Source organism: Neolamprologus brichardi, chromosome 7 (assembly GCF_056152115.1).
Source record: "Neolamprologus brichardi isolate AB-2024 chromosome 7, ASM5615211v1, whole genome shotgun sequence".
NCBI classification, from domain to species: Eukaryota; Metazoa; Chordata; class Actinopteri; order Cichliformes; family Cichlidae; genus Neolamprologus; species Neolamprologus brichardi.
The window spans coordinates 62,528,752-62,548,060 of NC_142110.1; the positions used below are offsets into that span (position 1 = coordinate 62,528,752).

At 42.4% G+C, this 19,309-nt stretch overlaps 1 protein-coding gene across 1 annotated transcript; it reads right to left on the reverse strand.

The window, feature by feature from the left end:
* Nucleotides 1-558: 558 nt before the first annotated feature.
* On the reverse strand, nt 559-19,088 carry slc7a5 (solute carrier family 7 member 5). Its single transcript, XM_087844060.1, has 10 exons — nt 18,282-19,088; nt 16,633-16,758; nt 9,707-9,812; nt 9,350-9,394; nt 9,126-9,249; nt 7,610-7,713; nt 7,355-7,451; nt 6,794-6,943; nt 3,588-3,765; nt 559-2,471 (listed from the first exon to the last, which is right to left on the reverse strand). The coding sequence occupies exons 1-10, from the start codon at nt 18,874-18,876 to the stop codon at nt 2,416-2,418; spliced, it is 1,581 nt and encodes a 526-aa protein (XP_087700186.1). The 5' UTR covers nt 18,877-19,088; the 3' UTR covers nt 559-2,415.
* Between the last annotated feature and the right edge of the window lie 221 nt (nt 19,089-19,309).

Here is a 19,309-nt window from a genome sequence, read left to right on the forward strand (position 1 = left end):
TTTTTTTTTTTTTTTTGGGGGGGGGGGGGGGGGGGGAAGAGAGGTAACAATGTTTAAAACAATAACAATACTAATATTTATATTTATAAATATACTGTGTTGTGTTGTGATGTGTCGTATCGTGTTATATGTAGTGCCAACGTAGGACAGTTTTCCAATTTCATTGTACTACTGTACTACGTATGACTGTACAATGACAATAAAGAGTTATCTTATCTTTATATTTTAACAGGGTTATATTATATTTGGGTTGTAAAGTTGGCCGGAACGAGCAGAGGTGTGGCCTTGGTATGTTGGCATTTAGCAGAAGAGAAGAGCATAACAGAAGAGAAACAACCATAAAGGAAGAAATGCTTTTAACTGTCAGCAGAGGGGGAAATAGCAAATTACAAATACTGTACTTAAGTTTAATTTTTAGTTATCTGTACTTAAATAGTTTTCCCCCCCTCTCTAAATTTTAACACAAATATCTATACTTTATACTCCTTACAAATAAATTAATGCAAAGAAAGCTGGGAGGAGCAAACGATGAAAACCAAACAAAACAGAACACAAGACTGGAAAAAAACCTCAAGATTTATTTGACAAGCACTTTTCACAAAATGCCCTGTAAACAAATTAGAGCGACTAATAATACACATCAAAAGTTTGCTACAAATAAATAAAGTTCCTACAGTCGCATTTATGTTAGTTTCTCCATCAGCTCTGAGCGACGGCTGGAGTGTTAGAAGGCTCTAACGCTATAACATACACATCACTCCTCCTGGATCCACCGCTGCCATGGTAACCTGTACTTTTGGTCCTTTTTCCAGGAGGAGCGGGGTGGACACTAATAATGCAGCTCTAGTTTTCTGTTTTTAACTTTTACTGTGCGTGGAATACAAACAAAAGACGAGGATGAAAAATGAAAAACTAGCAGTTATATTGTGATGTGAAACCGTGCTCCATCTCTCAACGAACCCATTATAAAAATAAAAACATCAAACTTCCTCTCTGACAGTCTGAGGATAAGTAGACTGAAACTCTTGTGTCACTTCACTTTAACTTCCCAAAATACAAAAATACAAAAACGGAACAGGATTGTTGGAAAAAAAAGGGAAAAAGTAAAAAGTTTGCATGGAATAATTTAGAGGGGAGCATTTAAGCTTCATATGTCTGTGCCCAGAAAAACAACTATGTTCTGCAATCACACACACACAATGACATCCACTACAGAAAAAACAAACAAAACAAAACTGCATTGTTTCTGTCTTTCCACTCTAACCTCGTGCTGTGAGTGTTACATGGCTTTACTGCAGCATGTAGTTGGAAACATTGCCTCAAACACTTTCAGTGCGATGGAGTAAAAGCGGCACTCTGGGAGCCAGGCTCAGTAATCCAACATATTGATCACTGACATCAGTGACAACCCCAGCCCCGCCCTAAAAACAATAAAAACACAAAAAGAACAGCAGAAAGGTTGCACATTTTGACCCACTTTTCAGAAAATACTATTTCCCACGGGCACTTCTGTCAAGCTTAACCACATGAGGATTTAAAAGACACTTCAGACACAGAAGTCCTATGAGGAATCAGTAGACTGCACATGTTTTATACTCAGAGAGAAATTTAAGTCGGGCTTTGGTTAGCCAGACAAACGAAACATACATTAGGTTTAATTTATTGCCCGTGGACCCGATATAAAACCACAGCAGCAGGCCTACATGTGAGAGGACGTCAGCAATCTGATCGTCTTTAAATATTTCAAAAAAGGAAAAAAAGCACAGCCTCTGTTCAGCTTTGTGCACAGACGCACAACATGCCAGGTCAAATAACCAACAGTGAGAGGCAGACAGATGCTTACTGTCAAAAGCACAGCAGCACAGACAACAACACAACACTGAAATTGTAAAGACTGCAGGAGCAAAACAGAGTGTGTAGTGATGTAGTGATAGGGAAAAGTTGTTGTGTGTTTGTTTGTTTGTTTTTTGTTTATTTTGGCAGCTGGTTCTGCATCATCGCCCACCTACGCTCACCTTCATCTGCAACGTAAAGGCACCGCTAAATACAACAGGTTTCTGGTGACAGCAGATTAGACGTATTCACAGAACAATTAGTGAAAATGTAAAAAAAACAACAACAAAAAAAAAAACAACAGTTCTTGTTTTATAAAAAGAAAAGATGAAAAGAAACTACAAATTATTGACACTAAAAGGGTCAAATAACCCCAAAAGAATGACGATGGCTGTTTAACTTCAGATGTCTTCATCAAGTTCATATGAGGTGTGTGTGCACGTGAGAGAGAAAGAGTGTGTGTGTGTGTGTGTGTGTGTGTGTGTGTGTGTAAAGCATTAACGGCGTTCAAACATCATCAGTTATGATATCTTAGCCCAATCGTCTTGGCCTTTTGGCTGAAGTAAAAGGGCGACTTGGTTTTTAGGACTGCTGAGGCACAACTTCCATGAACTTCTGACACAGAGCTGTGGTCGAGTCTGAAAAACAAACATCGGAGACAGTTAATCATCACTTCGCCTAAGTTTCCACCCAAACAGAGCTCAAATACAACGACTGCATCCCAAGTCCCATTTATCTGTCCTTAAAGGCCACAGCGGCGTTCTTATTTCCACTCAGGAGAGCTATGAGTGTGGAAAACATGAGATCACCACTAATAAAAACCTTTAACAGGGACCTCCTTCAGATTTAGCAAACCGAGTCTAACCCTGAACCCTGAAATGGGTTTCAGGGGCCAGAACAGCTGAGGTCACCTGGAGTTAAACATTTAACTCAGTGATGAAAGAAAAAAAAAAAAAAAAGCTTGGATACAAATCAAGAGCAAAGCAAACGTTCAAACGAATGGAGCTGAAATATGAAAGCCTATCAGTGTGGACCAACACCATATCTTTCTTTACCCAACGTAAAGCCTTGAGATGATAAATCTGAAATCCTACCAAATTTTACATTTGATTGTTAAATGTTATTATTTAGCTGGAAACTGACAAGGACAAAATGCAGCAGCTGAAGAGAGAAATACGGATCAACACACCATAGGTATAAACCTAAAATATTGATCAGCAGCAGAACGGAGGGCAATTTTAAAAAGCTTCAAGAAGAAAAACTTGTCATGTTTTTATTGAACCTAGCATTGAAACTTTTACGCAGAACTTGAGATAACTCTGAATTTTCGCAGTAAAAATCAACTGAGCTTATATTAACTTCCTAGGACCTGGCGTCCGCATAAGTGGACATCACATTTTGGGTTATTCAGACCAAAATACTCCATTTTGCTCTACAAGGGCCTGATATCCACTTACAAGGACATTATACTGCTACTGTTCTATCAAAATTTTAAACAAATATCCTCATATGTGGCTCTTATTTGTCTTAAAAACAAAAATAAGGTAAAAAAACAAAATCTGGAAATTCTTTGTTTTTACATTCATCGGCCCCAATATGCCCAAATATCAAAGAGAAATTAAAAATGCATGCCGTGGAAGAGTTTGGGTCTTAGGAGGTTAATGCACAAATTAAAAGCGCACACAAAAACAGGTGGAATAAAATGCTCCAAGTAATATATTCATAGACAAGGGGGAGGAGTTTGTTTTACTTACGGATTCCATTTCGCAGCCACTTGGGTTTAGTCTGCCACCACACACCAATAAAATAGACGGGCAGTCCGGTGCCGATGATCCCAAAGCCAATGGCGCACTCGACTGGAGTCTTCCAGAAGGAGACGATGATAAGGAAGAGGCAGGCTAACACAAAGCTCACTGGTAGCAGAATGTTCACCTGCAGGGAGAAGCACAAAAACTCATAACTGAGTGTTTGCTGAGAAATAACGCCGCTGTAAGCCACCTCTGCATTGGCTCGATGTTTTAGAGTCAGCACGAAGTGACCAAAACTACAGTTCCTCCATGAGCCACTTGAGGCAGTCTCGCAAAAGGAGTCAAAAGCTCCTAAAATACCCAAATTTGTAGCAGGAAAAAGAATAAAAACAGTTATGATGTAAACTGTTTTACAACGTATCCACCTGGATAACTGAACTACGGGCGTGGCACCACTTAGCCAATATGTGTGTGTCTGCATTGCCCCTATGGCAGCTACAACATTAGCACATCACCATTTCATCCACATAAGGTGGCAGCGGAAATGCTAACAAGAAAGGCTCAAAATCCAATCCTAAACCAATGAGGGACATCATGGTGGCTAAATCCATCATTTATACTCTATGCACAGAACCTACGGCCATCTTTTATATACAGTCTTTGTGATATCTAACCTGGCCAAGCTAGATGCAATAAGACAGTATGCTCCCTATTATATATGCTAGATAAACTAATTTAACCACTAGTGTCCACTAATGGACTCTTCCATTAGCACCCTTCAGTTGTAAAAATCATCAGCCAAGTAAAATATCGAATCACCGCCACCCTCACAGCTCTGGTTAGCTGAGGTGATAAAATGGGATGCCAGGATGTGGCAGGTGGCACGATTCAATAAAGTCTAAATCTGTCACAGATTGTCCTTATAATCTATGGTGGCCCTGAGAGGCCAAATGCACTGCAACTTAAGAAAACACCAGTAAATGGAAAAAACACAGAAAAAGCTCACAAAACACAACAGAAGTGTAATAGCAAACATGCATCTACAGTATCTTATGGATTATCCAATTAAAATTACCTGCATCTTTTGCTCCCTCACAACACAAATACATAAGCTGTGAATGCGTCTCCCAGAAAAATTTAAACTGTTGTGTTTTGAAAGCTTTTGCAGCATTTTTACATTCGCTCATACTTTCTTAAGTTTAAGCTGCAGTGTATTTGACCAGAGATAACGCCTTACTGTAATCCGATTACTTTTTTCAAGTAACGAGTAAAGTAAGGGATTACTATTGCAAAAACGGTAATTAGATTACCGTTACTTTTCCGTAGGAACGCTGCGTTACTGCGTTACTAAAACCGTGATTTTTTTTGCGAGAATGTCTCATGACAGTGACGTAAGCAAGTGCCACGGTCGTGACAACAGCTGTGTGCAGAGCAACAATGGATAATATATTGAGTGCGGGAGAGAGTATGAGCGTGCAGCGTTTAAAGCGTGGAAGTACTGACCTTACTTTAAGTTTGATTCCACAAAAAGTGACAAAAACATTAGCGTCCATTAGCATTGTGCGTGGGAAGAAAACTTATTTTTACAGCAAAAAAACCCCCCTAAATGTCCAAGCAAGCACCGAGTAGCTACGACGTAATGGGAAACTCACAGAGAAACTCGCGGATGCTTCAACTGACCGCTGCGGCACACCTGCACCAGGATAAGCCTCCGCCTACCCCGCTCCTGCTTTACAGGTGAAAATAGAGCAAAAGGACCGCTAGTCTTTGACTTTATTTATTTTCTGCTGTGTTTTACTTGCATCTATTTGAAAGAGTGAATGTAAACACAAAAAATTATTTTATTTTATGTGCTGGAATGTGCAGAAAATAGGTTTAAATGTTAAACTAATTTCTTCCAGTCAGAGAATGTTGCATTTAATTAAATTTTTGCTTGATGCATAAAGTTAAGATTAAAACTAATAAAACAAGTTTTAAAAAGAGACTTTTCCATTTGATTACATTTTGTATGATGAATTATGTAGAAAAAGTAGAATTGGGCTGAAAGATCTATCGCTTTATCACCTATTCAGGTTGTAAATCGTGTTTTTAAAAAGTAACTAAGTAACTAAGTAATTAATTACTTTTGAAAATAAGTAATCAGTAAAGTAACAGGATTACTTTTTGGGGGAAGTAATCAGTAATTAGTTACTGATTACTTTTTTCAAGTAACTTGACCAACACTGTATTTGACCTCCCAGCGCCACTGTAGTAATCCTTATTACCGGGTTATGTTTGATAGCGTCTGTGCTCAACAATCATATATGCGATGCACATGTGTTCAGATGCATTTGGCCACGTAGCATCAATGTGAGCGGACACTGTCAATAACCGAGCTGTTCTTAGGGCACAGTGTTGTATCTCTCCTACAAAAAGGACTCATTAATAAATCTAACTGTGTGATTCTCCGCTACTCTCATTGGCTGAACAGCAGGAATGTGACAGACAAAGAAAGGAGAAAGGAAAAGAGTGGGAGAGTGAAAGAGAGATGGAGGTCAGCAGGGACAGTGCCGCTCCTGTCCCAGCCACCCGCTTTCACACAGGACTGGACCAGTACATCCATTTGCCTCTTTCACTTTTCCGCCTCTGACCATCAAACACACACTCAAATTGTAACAAGGGTCCTCTGTGATGCGGAGAGTGCAGCGGTAGCACTCTTCCTCTTACTCACACACACACGTTTGTGTTTCCATCACCTCAGAGGACATCACGGAGATTGTGCAAACCTACCCAAACCATAGCTAACTTTCCAAATCTGGACCCTAATTGTGAAAGCTTTCAACCTCAAATGTAACATTCAAAGACCTTTTTTTGCTTTTCCCACACTGACTGTATAAACAGATTCAGGTCCCCACAGCATGGGTAACACGAGTACACTGGACACACACAAGCACGCAGCCAGCCTCAGCACCAGCTGACTAGCATCCAGCTCCCCTCCTGTCTTTTAATCTGCGATGAGTATCTGTTCATCTGCACTGAATGGATCTTTGTCTGTCGCTTTACACAAAGAAGGAAGATTTCCTGCTGCCAAAGCCAACTTCAGTGGGAGTCAATGATGACAATGACCAAGAGAAGATCCATTGTTTTGGCCTGCCTGACAGGCTAGTTCTCTCCACCACCAGCCACATTTTTTGCTGAAAACCTCTTAAAAACAGTTCTCGAGGCTGACTCACCTTTATTGGTCGATCCAGCTCAGGCTTCTTATAGCGGAGCCACATCATTCCTACGATTGCCATGGCGATGCAGAGCCAGTTGAAGAAGCTGAAGAAGTTTATGACGGAGAAGATGTCGTTGGAGAAGGCGTAGAGCAGCGTCATTAAACACTGGACAGACGGAGAGAAGGGAAAACATTACCTCTCTAAGTCTGGTGACACTGCCTCCATCTTTGATGCTAAGTATGAGATTTTCTGCATGCAATTAAATAAAGTAACTCATTGAAAACAGTTCTGAGCAGGTGTAAAAGTTGCTAGCATGTTGGGATGGGTTTGATTCTCAGCTGTGTAAGAGAGCAGCAAAAAGTCTTTGTTTCCAGAAAAGTTCACCTTTGTCCTTTTATTCAAAATTAATTAAAAATATTCTGTAACTGCATATAATAACCTATTATGCAGTGAAGTGAAGTGAGATCCCACAAATTAAAATACTCAAAAGATACGCACGCTATTATTTTAGCTATGGTTTCAGAAGATGTGCTCTCTCGCGTGCCAATAAAGAAAGTTAAAAAACCAAAAACATACAGTGAATATAAGTGAGGGGAGTGGGGTCAGCAGAGTGGGGTGGATCATTGACAGCAGACTGGGCAGGTGACCCTCCCGAGAACCCACAAAGAATAACCTGAGATGGATAGAAAGACACAGATATGTGATTAATCGCTGTGAAAACAAAGATGAAGAGGCTCCGGGTGTTTCTAATCTCGACTCTTAACACTTGCTAATTGTGTGTGTGTGTGCGCACGAGTTGTTTTTTTAACATGGTTGGTGTGAGAGTGTTACCTGGATGATGTGAACAATGAGCCGTTGACTGATCCGAAGCAGGACAGGCCTACAAACACCGGGATGATCCACGCCATGGGACCCAGGTGGTAGTTACCAAAATCCTGTAGGCAACAACATCAGCAACATATATTCAGCATTCAGCAGCAAGTATTCACATCTTTGGACCTGTTATACCCCCCACCCAAATATACAGTGCTGTGCAAAAGCCTTGAGCCACTGCTAATTTCTTTAAGACCATTACAATCAAGACCGACTTCTTAGAAGCTAAACATAAAATGGTCCTGGGCAGTAATTTTCCAGGCTTCCTGAAGGTGTCTTAAAGGTTTTTTTGGACATTGGCTGCTTTAAAATACTGCTGTAAAACATGGTGGAGACTCTGTCAGGGTTTGGGGTTACATTGCAGGCAGTGTTGGGCAATGATCCCAAACACTATGCAGTAAGCACACCTGGATTGAAAAACACACTATCACTCATGAACTGGCCTCCCCAGAGGCTGGGCTTCAACATTATTAAAGTAGTATGCAATCATCCTGATAAAGATCGGAACAAAAGCCAGTCAGCATCTACAGAAGAGCTTCAAATGTCCTTGAAGAAGCCTGGAGAACTATTCCCTAAGACCACTTAGAGGAATTACAAGAAAATTTCCCTTCCGCTCCACGGGTGGTTTCGGATTGGCTTTAACTCAGGAGGTAGATTAGAGCAGGTTGTGTACTAATCAGAAGGTTGCTGGTTAAGTCTACTCCAGTCTGCATGTCAAATATCCTTCGGAAAGACCCCAAGCTGCTCTCCGAAGCATCTATTGGAGTATGAATGTGTCAATATAAAATTGTACTTAGTAGTCAGTATAATCTTTTTGTGATATACAAGTTTGCACATTATAGAATACTGCATGATGACCCTTTTATGACTGTTGTTGGAATCAAGACTTGCTTTATAAATTCTTAATAAGCGATAATAGCTGAGCAAGCTGTTATCATTTCACTCCTGCCAGGAAGAGGAGAGCTGGATGCTCTTATCTTCAAGAAGAGGGGCAACGTCCTTCAGAATAACACACACACATACACCTGAACCACCTTTATCTTCACTCCCTACATACTAACATTCCTCTGTTAATGAATAGACGTATTCACTGTTGTATTACTTTTGTATATAAATAAAGGCAGGTGCAGGAGACAGAGCGCACATCACAGGGCCCCCACTCTGGTGTGAGCGTTCTGTGATCATGCCCTTGCAAGTAAAAACTGCAGCGTCTGTGTGTTTCTACCTTTAGATTCTTAGCTGAAGAAGTGTCTTTAGAATAAAACTCTTGACAGAATGTGTGTGAATGTTAGATAGGAAGCACTTAAAGCATACCAAATACAGACTTTCAAGCTTGTTAGAACTGTACAAACTCTGTTTTTGTCTTATATCTTTTAATAAATCACCGAACCAATTTCCCATTTTCCTAGCAAAATATAAAGAAATGAGGGATGGCTCAAGACTTTTGTACATTACTGCAGCTCAAAGCACTCACCACAGCCACAGCCTCTGAGTTAAGCATCTGATCGGGGGAGAGTGTGGTGAAATAGGCCAAGTTTGTTAGGACATACACTGCTGTCACTATCGGCAGGGAGATGATGATGGCTCGAGGAAGGTTTCTGAGGAAAACGGACAACAACGGCAGGCTGATTACAACTGCGGACTTTTGACTACTCCACGTGAATTTTAAAGGTAAAATCACAATTGTGATCAACTTACTTGTAAGGTTCAATCATCTCCTCTGTAACAAAATTCAAGTAGTTCCTGGAAACAAAAGAGACAACAAATAGGTGTTGAACAGTAAAAAAAAAGCAATTAAGATGCACTGAACCTTTATTTTTCTGATATTTATTATTTAAAAGAAACATTAGTAATGTACAGTATGTTCAGTGTTATTTGTAATAGCCATTCATTGGACTTATCAGATGATATGTTACTGACAAAATGCCCCAGCGTTTGATCCATTTTCACACCGTCTCCAAGCACCAGGTTTAACATTTGAATTGAGGGAAACTGGATACAGGCAGACAGTGGACAGCAAACTAATTGCACAGCTAGGCTGATGTGTTAACTCACCAGCCACCGTAAGCAAACAGGCCACTGTAGAGTGCCAGGCCAATACTTCCAAACTCATATTTGGACCCCTTGAAGGAATTCTCTGGAAGAAGTCCGACTGTATCACCTGGAGAAGACAAAAGGATTAGGATTTAAAAAAAAAAAAAAAAAAAAAAAAAAAAAAAAGCCCCAGTTCACCGTCTGCGCTATTGGGCCACGGGCAGGTTGACCAGTCATTCTGGCACAATACATAAAACACTGACCAGTGAATCCACAAGCCAAAGAGCCTTTGAAAGGGGAAAAGTCTAATATCATGCTTAAATCCGCCCTACTATGCAGATCAGTGAAGGACTGCAGAATTACTGGAGTTAAGACCTGGCTGAGACAGTCAATAAGTAACCCAGACAGCGGCGAGGCTATGCGGGTCGACATAAGGCTCACGCAGCCTATAAAAGAGGCAGAGTTAAAAGACGAGGGAGAGGGGCAGGAGAAAGCCTGTGGTTAAGGATAGTTCAACTTTTTAACATGTGCGTTATTTCTAATTATCATAGCTCTATGGATCGCGCCCTCCATCCAATGGCATATGAGATGCTAACGCTGATATAAATGCAACTTGTTCCAGCAGACAGCATTTGTATTTCTCTTCAAATCCTGAGCCCTTATGGGGATTTATCACATTCTGATCACTGCCTCTTTTCCCAGTCCTTCAGGTTTCTGCTGGTTGTAGGGGATCTGTGTACAAATTCCTGCTCTCCACGACATGCATTCTCATTCTCAGACATGGCGACGGTTGCTAAACCAACAGCCCCCGGCAGTGTTGGTACTGGGAGGGTTAGCCGTGAGCCAATGTGCAGCGTGGGAAACGCCCGATTACTGTGCAGCCTGGTCCGACGGACAGCCTCATGCATTGCTCCACCTATGATGAGGCAGACAGATGTGCAGCCACAGTGTCAAGAGACCATGGCGCCCCCCCAGCGGCCAGCTTGGGGGGGCGCTCACTTGTTAAACAGCATTAAACGGCTCTTTATGCTTAATAAGTTAGCACTGCCAATATTACAGGACATGGCAACAATTACCTGTGCACACTTTCTTGTCTGCTGTTAATATTCCTGTAGCTTTGATGCATTTAAACTGGACCTAGGCGACAACCTAAAACATTGTTTTTTTTAAAACAGCTAAAGTGAGAGGTTGTGCCAATGCCCGTCTGAAGAAGAAGTTTGATTATTTTGAACAGTGAATCATGCAAAAATATCTATTGCAAGAATAAAAGTATGGACTGATAATCTACATGATGGGTCCCCCTTAAGATGGATTGCTTTTAATATTTGAGACAGTTGTCATCTGAGTTTGCCTTTAAATATTCTGCTGCATAATCCAGCATCAGTTAAACGTCACAAAGCAGCTTGCTCATGCTGGTTTGACATTTCTATGAAGAAGAATAGATTTTTTTTTTTTTAAAACCATGTGAGTAGCCACACATTGCACAAGTCATGTCATCCACCTCAGGCCTTATGTTGACCCGCGTCTCAACTCGACAGAATTCCTGTTAAACTCACAGCTTCTGATCAGGCTTAAAAATCTGTGGAACGCCAACTATGACAGTGAAGTCTGACTCATCACAGCTCCTTTTGTTTTTCTTTTCTGATATGATATGACATTTTTACGGGACTTACTGACCTTTGATATTTAAACGGGAAAAAAACCACAGAAACTTAATCTTTAAGAAAAGCAACCAAATTAAGGCACATTTCTGTTGGATCATTCATGCAAGCCATTTGTGTGAATGATCCAACAGAAAAGCAACCAAATAAGCCTCTTTTCATAGCTAGATGATGCGTTTTATTTGAACTGATAACACTTAGACCTCCTATTTTTAGGCATGCGTATGGTGAGACCTTTAAATCTTTGCCTAAAGTCAGAGTGAGGGACTTTCCTCACAGTTCTGTTTCTACCTCTCATCACATTCCACCATATCGGTCTGGGCACGCTGACCCACCACCAGCTGGTCTCATGATACAGGCACCAGACAGTGAAAGTGACACACACACACACACAATAAAAACCAAATATGCATGAACGACAGAGAACACACACGCAGCTAATAACTTGCCAGCGACACCTGAATGAACTAAATTCCTGCCTTTTGTTCATTCTGTGTGTAGAATCAGGGCACAAAGCACAACTCTGACAATGCACTCAAAGACACCTCTTTAGTTTTTTGATAAGCACACTTTATTTCAAGTGCATATTAGTTCTCTCAGTCACGCTCTTTACAACCACAAATATTGACAGATCATGAAATGGCAAAAATCGGTCAAGGTCTTTAGCACGCAGCTATGACAATGGTTTTAATCCACTTATTTATTGTAAGAAATATTAACCTGCTTACCTTATAATCATTTACAGTCACTTCCTCACGCAAAGAGTTCTCTACATTTCAGTGAGACCCAGTACCAATGCATTGTAGTTGGTGAGCAGATCAAATTGGCACAGATGTCGTCAGCTGTAACCCCCGAGTCTGATTCCAAATACAAGGCCTTTCTACTTGTCATTCCCCTGCGTTCTTTCCCTTCATTTCCTGGCTTTCTCAACAGCTCTCTGCTAATAAAGGCTTTTGTGCCTTTATTAGCAGCTGCTGTGGTGTAAGCTTTAAAGTTTCTCAACTATTCTTGTTTCTTCACATCAATACAGTGAATAGGCTGGTTTTACATCAGAAAATATGTTTCTTGATGTGGTCAAAGGAGCTTGCAAAGAAAAGCGTCTGGACTTCTTTAAGTTACTTGAAGACGTTTCACCTCTCATCCGAGAAGCTTCTTCAGTTCTAAGGTCAAATGGTGGAGAGTCCCAGATATAAACCTAGTGGGAGTATCCCCCCACAGAGGGACAAAAGGACCCCCTGATGATCCTCTAATCGCCTGAGCCAAGGTGTGAAACTGGGTGTGGGTCCCAATCAGCCAGAGTTTCAGGTGAGCTCATTGTGAAACCTGGCCCCACCTTATCATGCGAATTCCTGAGGTCAGATGGCCCAGGATGTGAGTGGGCGTTAAGGCGTCTGGGAAGGGATCTCAAAACTGGATTATAGATGGCAGAGTTGGTGTCGTAAACCACCGCCTCTGTTCAAAAATGGTCGCTCAGTGGACATAGATGGCTTCTTTCACTCCTCTTTCAAACCATCTGTCCTCTCTGTCCAAAATGTGAACATTGGCATCCTCGAAAGAGTGCGGGTTACTGTGAGTCTGATGTGGTTCAGACTCACAGTTAGCGGTAGCACATGGATTAGTTATACTGTTTGAAATGAGATGAAGTATTTGTACATAGGTGGGAGTTAACCACCTGTGAATCAGGTATGGTAAACAGGCTTTCTAGCAAACACGCCTTTACTTTTTGGACACCTTGGGCTAGGGAGAGCCGTGCTGAAGTGTGACCCAGCAGTTTGTGAGTGTAACTTTGGGTGTGAGCGGCTGTGTTGAAGACGATGGGAGGGAGAGCTTGTTCTTACAGATAGATGGTCAACCTTCTCTCTGTTTGCTTCTCTTACAAACAGTGTGGGCGGCAGTCAAACTAAGAAGGCGGAGGCTTTATTGGAGCTAATCAGATTGCACTGCCTTCTAATCTGACACTCCAGGCCTCATGAACATGTGCAAAGCTTCAGAGCCGTGCTTTAACAATTCCCATGCACTCACTAAATGCTTCAGAAAGCTAGAAATATTTGGAATTGTTGAATCTAAAGTGAACCCATTAGTGCATGAGGTGCTTTCGAGGCGCACTCAACCAGTCACGAGCCAGGGAGAGCTACAACAGAAAGAGGGATTATGCTTTCGTTTGTTGATATAATCACAGGCACATGCCTAGTCTTTCTAGAAATCTATGTAATGTGAGACGTCCCAGGCAAACAGTTATTAGAAGCAGAGTGATGATTAAAGATCTTAAAATTGATTCAGAGTAGACACCAAACCAGAAATGACACTTAGAAAAGGACTAGAATAACAAATAGGTAGAATCCGTCCTCGTGTTTCATTTACAAACCGAAACAGACACTAGATAAGTGAACTTAGCATTCAGCTTACAGGGAACGGATCAGGAAGGAAAGATGAATGAGGCCGCAGAGTAAAAGCAGCTCATGCTTGTTATTTACTTGAGAACACTTTGATGAAGTTTTCTCACACTACTGGGGGAAGAATTACTTCCAAAAGTATTAATGTAATTAACGGTATTGTGAGAGTAGAGCACAAAGGTCAGAGGCTCCCTGCAGCTGCTGATGTTACAGATTCCACAGTTTGCTATGAATTCCCCACAGTTACTGAGACAAGGCTGACACAGGTTTGCTGACATGAACAAAAACAGCAGAAATTGATATTTTGTCAACTTTTATCGAATGTTGTGAGTCACTGCAACCTTTTTACCTTTGGATATTCAATATTGGATCCATACGGCACGATTTTGGTCGAGCACCTTAAACTAACAAACTGGGAAGTCACCTCAACTTTACAAAGATTTAACGAGTGCGGCACAGAACATCTGTGTATGAGTCGAAAATATTGGCTTTAAAAGTCTGACAAGGAGACATGCTGAACCAGACGCAGCTCGGGTTTAATCGACCACCACTCAGGTGATCTCCGACCTGTCATTTTACCCGCTAAGCCTGTGCATCTGTGGGTCCAGTGCACCTCACAGCTCCAGCTGAACATGTTGAATTTATTCCAGTTTGGTTCTGATTAAGTAATCTTACTCCATAACAAGATACCCTTGCTCACTTACTTCTGTGTGCAACAGTTAGCTGAAGTTTTACACCAACAATTTGGCAGTAGCGGCAACTAATAAGGGATCAGAACATAAACAGTGGATTTGGATTTGATATGAAGCAGCAGAGACTGGCTGGTGCTGCAGTGCGCTGTTAACGTAGTTTTAGATACACATTATCACTAAAGAAACAGGCTGAAGTAAAGCCAGACTAATCCCGGTCTGCTTTCGGTGTTGTGTTTTGATGCATTTCCTTCATAATTTTTTAGCTTATTTCCTTTTTTTGTTGTTGTTATTTCGAATGTGGACACTTGTGCAACTGCATCAACTTTGCAGTGCAGCTGCAGTTTTAAGTGAACCAATACTGCCACAAAATCTGCTGAATGTCAATACATCGATGGAATATAAGGTGTTAGTGTGTTTACACTGACGTCAGTGTTTCATACAGTGAAAATACACAGGTTATGTACAGAGTCTAGAGCCAAAATAAGCCCTGTGGTCAATCTTCTTATACTCAGATGTACCAGCTCATCCTCATTCAATACACAGTGCTTGCTGTATTCCCGTTTATTGCATTTCTTTCTTACTATTTCTGTCCAGGAGAGCTACTCTGATCTAATGCTAATGATCTAATGTACCCCCGTTTTCCATTTTCCTCCGTCTCTCTCAGAGGAATACGATGGACGACAGCTTCATTGCGTGCAGGAAGAAAGCCAGCCATGAGAGTTAGGAGCCAACACGGGTAGCAGATTGGGTACAAGCCTCCAGTCGCCTGGTAGAAGCTTTAACCTCACAAAAGAAGCAGAGGGGTCTTGTGTCAGCTTTGATATGTAGACCGTGGTAGTCAGTCTTGGCTGAGAGTGCCAAACCCTTCCTCTAGAGGGCAGTTTGATCGCCTAAGCACAATTCCTGTCTGATTAAAAGCACACTTTTCAGTGGTTTATAGTGAGCCGAGCACATGTTCGTGGTTGTTCAAACAGACGTTATTTGTGACTCAGACTTGCAACAGTCAATGAGCACACTCCCAAATGTGTCCTACATAAGAGCCATTATATGGTTTATCTGTCCTATCTTTACACAACGCTTCACCAGATCCTGTTGGTTGTAATAAAATTCAGAAGTCACTCCATGAAATCAAGTATCTACAAATCACGTGTGTGAGGATTTACTCGGGATGAGAACACAGCAACTGAAAGAGAGGCGATCCAGACACAATTTAAGAGTCCCAAGCGATGAAAGACATGAAAGCTTTATACGTCTGGGCCATCATGTTTCTTTTTAACACAATTATCCTCACAGTCACAGTCAGTTTGCTGGTTTTAATCTTAGACTGACTTTGAGGAAAAAGGTACACGACAACACTTCTTCAAATCTCTTAGTGAAGGAGACGCAGATCCATTAAGTTAAGTAATCTAATTTAAGGATTTCCCCCTTGAAACTGAGATTACCTGCTTACGTAAGGGTTGATTGTGCCAGCAGGCGAGCTACTGTGTGAATGGAATACACAGCTGAAACGTCCTGTTTTATGCCGCGTGGCGCACAAACTGGTCCGTCAACTTCCTCGACTGCTGATGCAATCACGTGCCAACTCAAACTGTAAAGACTTTCTACACTGCCTAAATCATTTAAGGGAATCTAATAACAATATAAACGGAACATTAAAATCCACAGTTCATAAAATCCACATATTTTACCATGGAGGTTATTTACTGTTTAACTTTTGTAATGTGTGTCAGGCTCTTAAAGGAACCTTTTTATGCTTTTTAATTACTTTCTGATACACTGTCACGATGGTCTATCCTCTTATTAAACATGGACAATGTTTTACAAGAGCTAATGGATCAGTATGGTGTCACAGAGAGCAGAAATCCTTAATGTGGGCATCTCAGACGGCGAGCACGGAAACCACACCCACCTGATGTTCAAACCTCCTGCGTTTTATGAACAGCCAGTGAAAAGGAGAGGGAGGAAAAACAGACTGAGTGGGTTCATCAAGCCTGAGTATATTAGAATATCAGCACGTGTCATTAGCATATTTGTGGCTACCTCAGCCCGTCTTCAGCCATGTCGGTCATTTACATTTTAACTTGTTAAAGGTGTGTCTGGAGGGATGGAGGGAAACAAAGTGGGGGTTGGGCAAATCAAGCCGGCATAAGAGCAAAGAGGTGACGTGTGCATTTGTGTATCTGTGTGCTTGTGCAAGGTACCTTGTCCAATCTTGACAAATCCGATGATTATGATGAGCCCGAGCGCTAGAAGCTTGGCTGCCGCGAAGAAGTCCTGCACTCTGGTGGCCGCCTTCACGCTGTAGCAGTTCACAAAGGTTAACAACACTGCGAAAGAAAAGGAGGCAGAGAATAAGACCACAGAGTAAAAGAGGCCACTGACACATAAAGCTTACAGGTGTGTTACGCGTACAGGAAACCAATCTTGTAACCAGTCAAATTGCACAACTTTAACCTGTAATGTGTTTCTTCTGCTCCACTTGTGGGACCTAACAGTGAGTGTGTGTGATTGTACGTTCTGCTGTCAACATGACGCGAGCAGAGGAAGAAGTTACAGGGGTGACACATTTTTAAGAGAATAAAGTCTTTTCTCCTGTACCCATCTGTCTTTTAAATGCCCATGTACCGGCTGGTGCCTACCCTATCCTCCAAAAGCACACACACACACGCAAAGTTGCTGCAGTAGCCTGTTAGAAGTGATTAACTAAAGCAGCAGGCCTGTTCAAAGCTCCTAAATCAGGTCGGGGCCACAATAGAAAGACGAGACGGCACAATGAGACTCTGTATTTGAGAGACCAGGACAAAGGAGAAGGAGGCCAAGTACAGTACAGGGGTAGACACACTTTGGCATCCAGACCCACAAACACACACTAATGGCTAATACTTGGGCATGTCGTGTACACGTATATTCACAAACCTGAAGGGAACAGAGACACGCTGATCTGAATTATATAGATTCCAGCAGCACTCAAATTAAACAAAACCTGGCACTAAAATAGACTTTAGGAGCTAGGAATGTGCAGCGACCCTGACCACCTCACCACCACCTACATCACACACACACACACCTCTAAACGTATGTTCAGGCAGCCATGAAGTCTTGAAAAGAAGAATGAAGTGATGAAACAGGTGATAATCCTGAAATAATTGCTTTAAGACTAAATAAGGTGTAAAACAGCCCAGTGCACATAAAAAACTCTCTGCACATCCATCATAAATGTGTGGCTGTTTATTAACGTAGACATGCGACACGGAAAACTGATGATAAATTACTTGTTTTTAAACCACACCACTAAAACTGGGGTTAAATCATCTATCGGTGTATATTTGCTTGCATTTGATTTAATAAAACCAACTTACATTAAGTTATCATATCTAAGTTTTAGGAAATTAAAATGAAGGCATTTATTTTGAAATCTTTGCTGCTTCTCACGTCACAGAAAATATTATTTATGATAAACACCAGGAATTATTTCAAAGCAATCAATTGGGTTATTTTTAAGACCTATAACCTGTGAGCAACCTACATCATCCCGGCAGCTGATGTAATATCGCCGCATTTTTTCACTACTGCCTCGGAAGCTGCTTCACGCGCACGTGTGCGAGTGCTGACGGTATCGCACGCGCTCCATAGGATGAGGCTTTATATATTGTGTGTGTGAGCAAAGTCGTTCATTATTATCTCAGGAGGTGCCCACGAGGCACAAGTGTTTTTATAGTATATACATACAGGAAGTGCCACCACAACCGCCTGCATAGGCACACACACACACTCACTCACACACACACACACACACACACACACACTAAAGTTGCATCATCTCGACTGGTGCCTGAGCTCCGATACTCACTGATGCAGAGGCAGGCCACTAGCTTGGCCCCCGTCTCCGGCACCAAGCACACGGGGAACAGCGGCTTCAGGAGGTAGGTGGCGAAGACGTAGGCGACGATATACTGGGAGGACGGCCGGATGATAAGCAGCTCGATCCAGAGTTTGAGGAATGCCGGCAGGGAGCCGTACACTTCCAAAATGTAGGCATAGTCGCCGCCGGACTTGGTGATGGTGGTCCCCAGCTCCGCGTAGCAGAGGGCGCCCACTGTGGAGAAAACCCCGCACACCGCCCACACTATGAGGGACAGACCCACAGAGCCAGCCTCTCTCACTACGCCTGTCGGCGTGACGAAGATACCCGAGCCGATGATGGTGCCTACGATGATGGCCACGCCATTCAACAGCGTGATGGTCCTCTTCAGGGCGACCCCTTCCTCCGCTCCGTCTCCTGCTGTGACGTTGCCGGGGCTGCTGAGGTCGCTTCCCGGTGCTCCATCCTGACCGAAGCCCCCCTTATCACTGCCGCTACCCGGGGACAGCATCCTCTCAGTGACCTGCTTATCCTCCTCCCTGTTCACGGACGAGTTGGAGCTTCTCTTCTTCAGCCCTGACATCGCTGGCTGAGCTGGTTCCTCTTCTGTCTGCCACACAAAGCTTCCCGTCTCGCCCCCTCGGCCCCCTCTGTCGTCAGTCTGATGTGCCGGTCGCTGTGATGCTCAGGCCGGCCTCAGCCACGAGGAGTCCACGGCGTGTCTGTTGTGTGACTCAGAGCGGCGTGCTTTCTCTGCTCTACTCTCTGAACGAATAAAAGAATCGTGGAAATTACGACGTCTCTTACGTCAGAGCCAATCCTCCATAAAGCCCTCCTTTATTCTTTACACCCCCTAGCGTCGGAAATCTGCTACTGCTGCGCTGCACCCCCGAAGCCCACACAGCACCCGCGGCTTTCAGGGACCAGATCACAGAGAAATCATGGGACACGGCCACCCCCGGGTAACTGTTCTGCGTGAAAGCAACACAACCAGTTTAAGGAGACACTAGAAGATG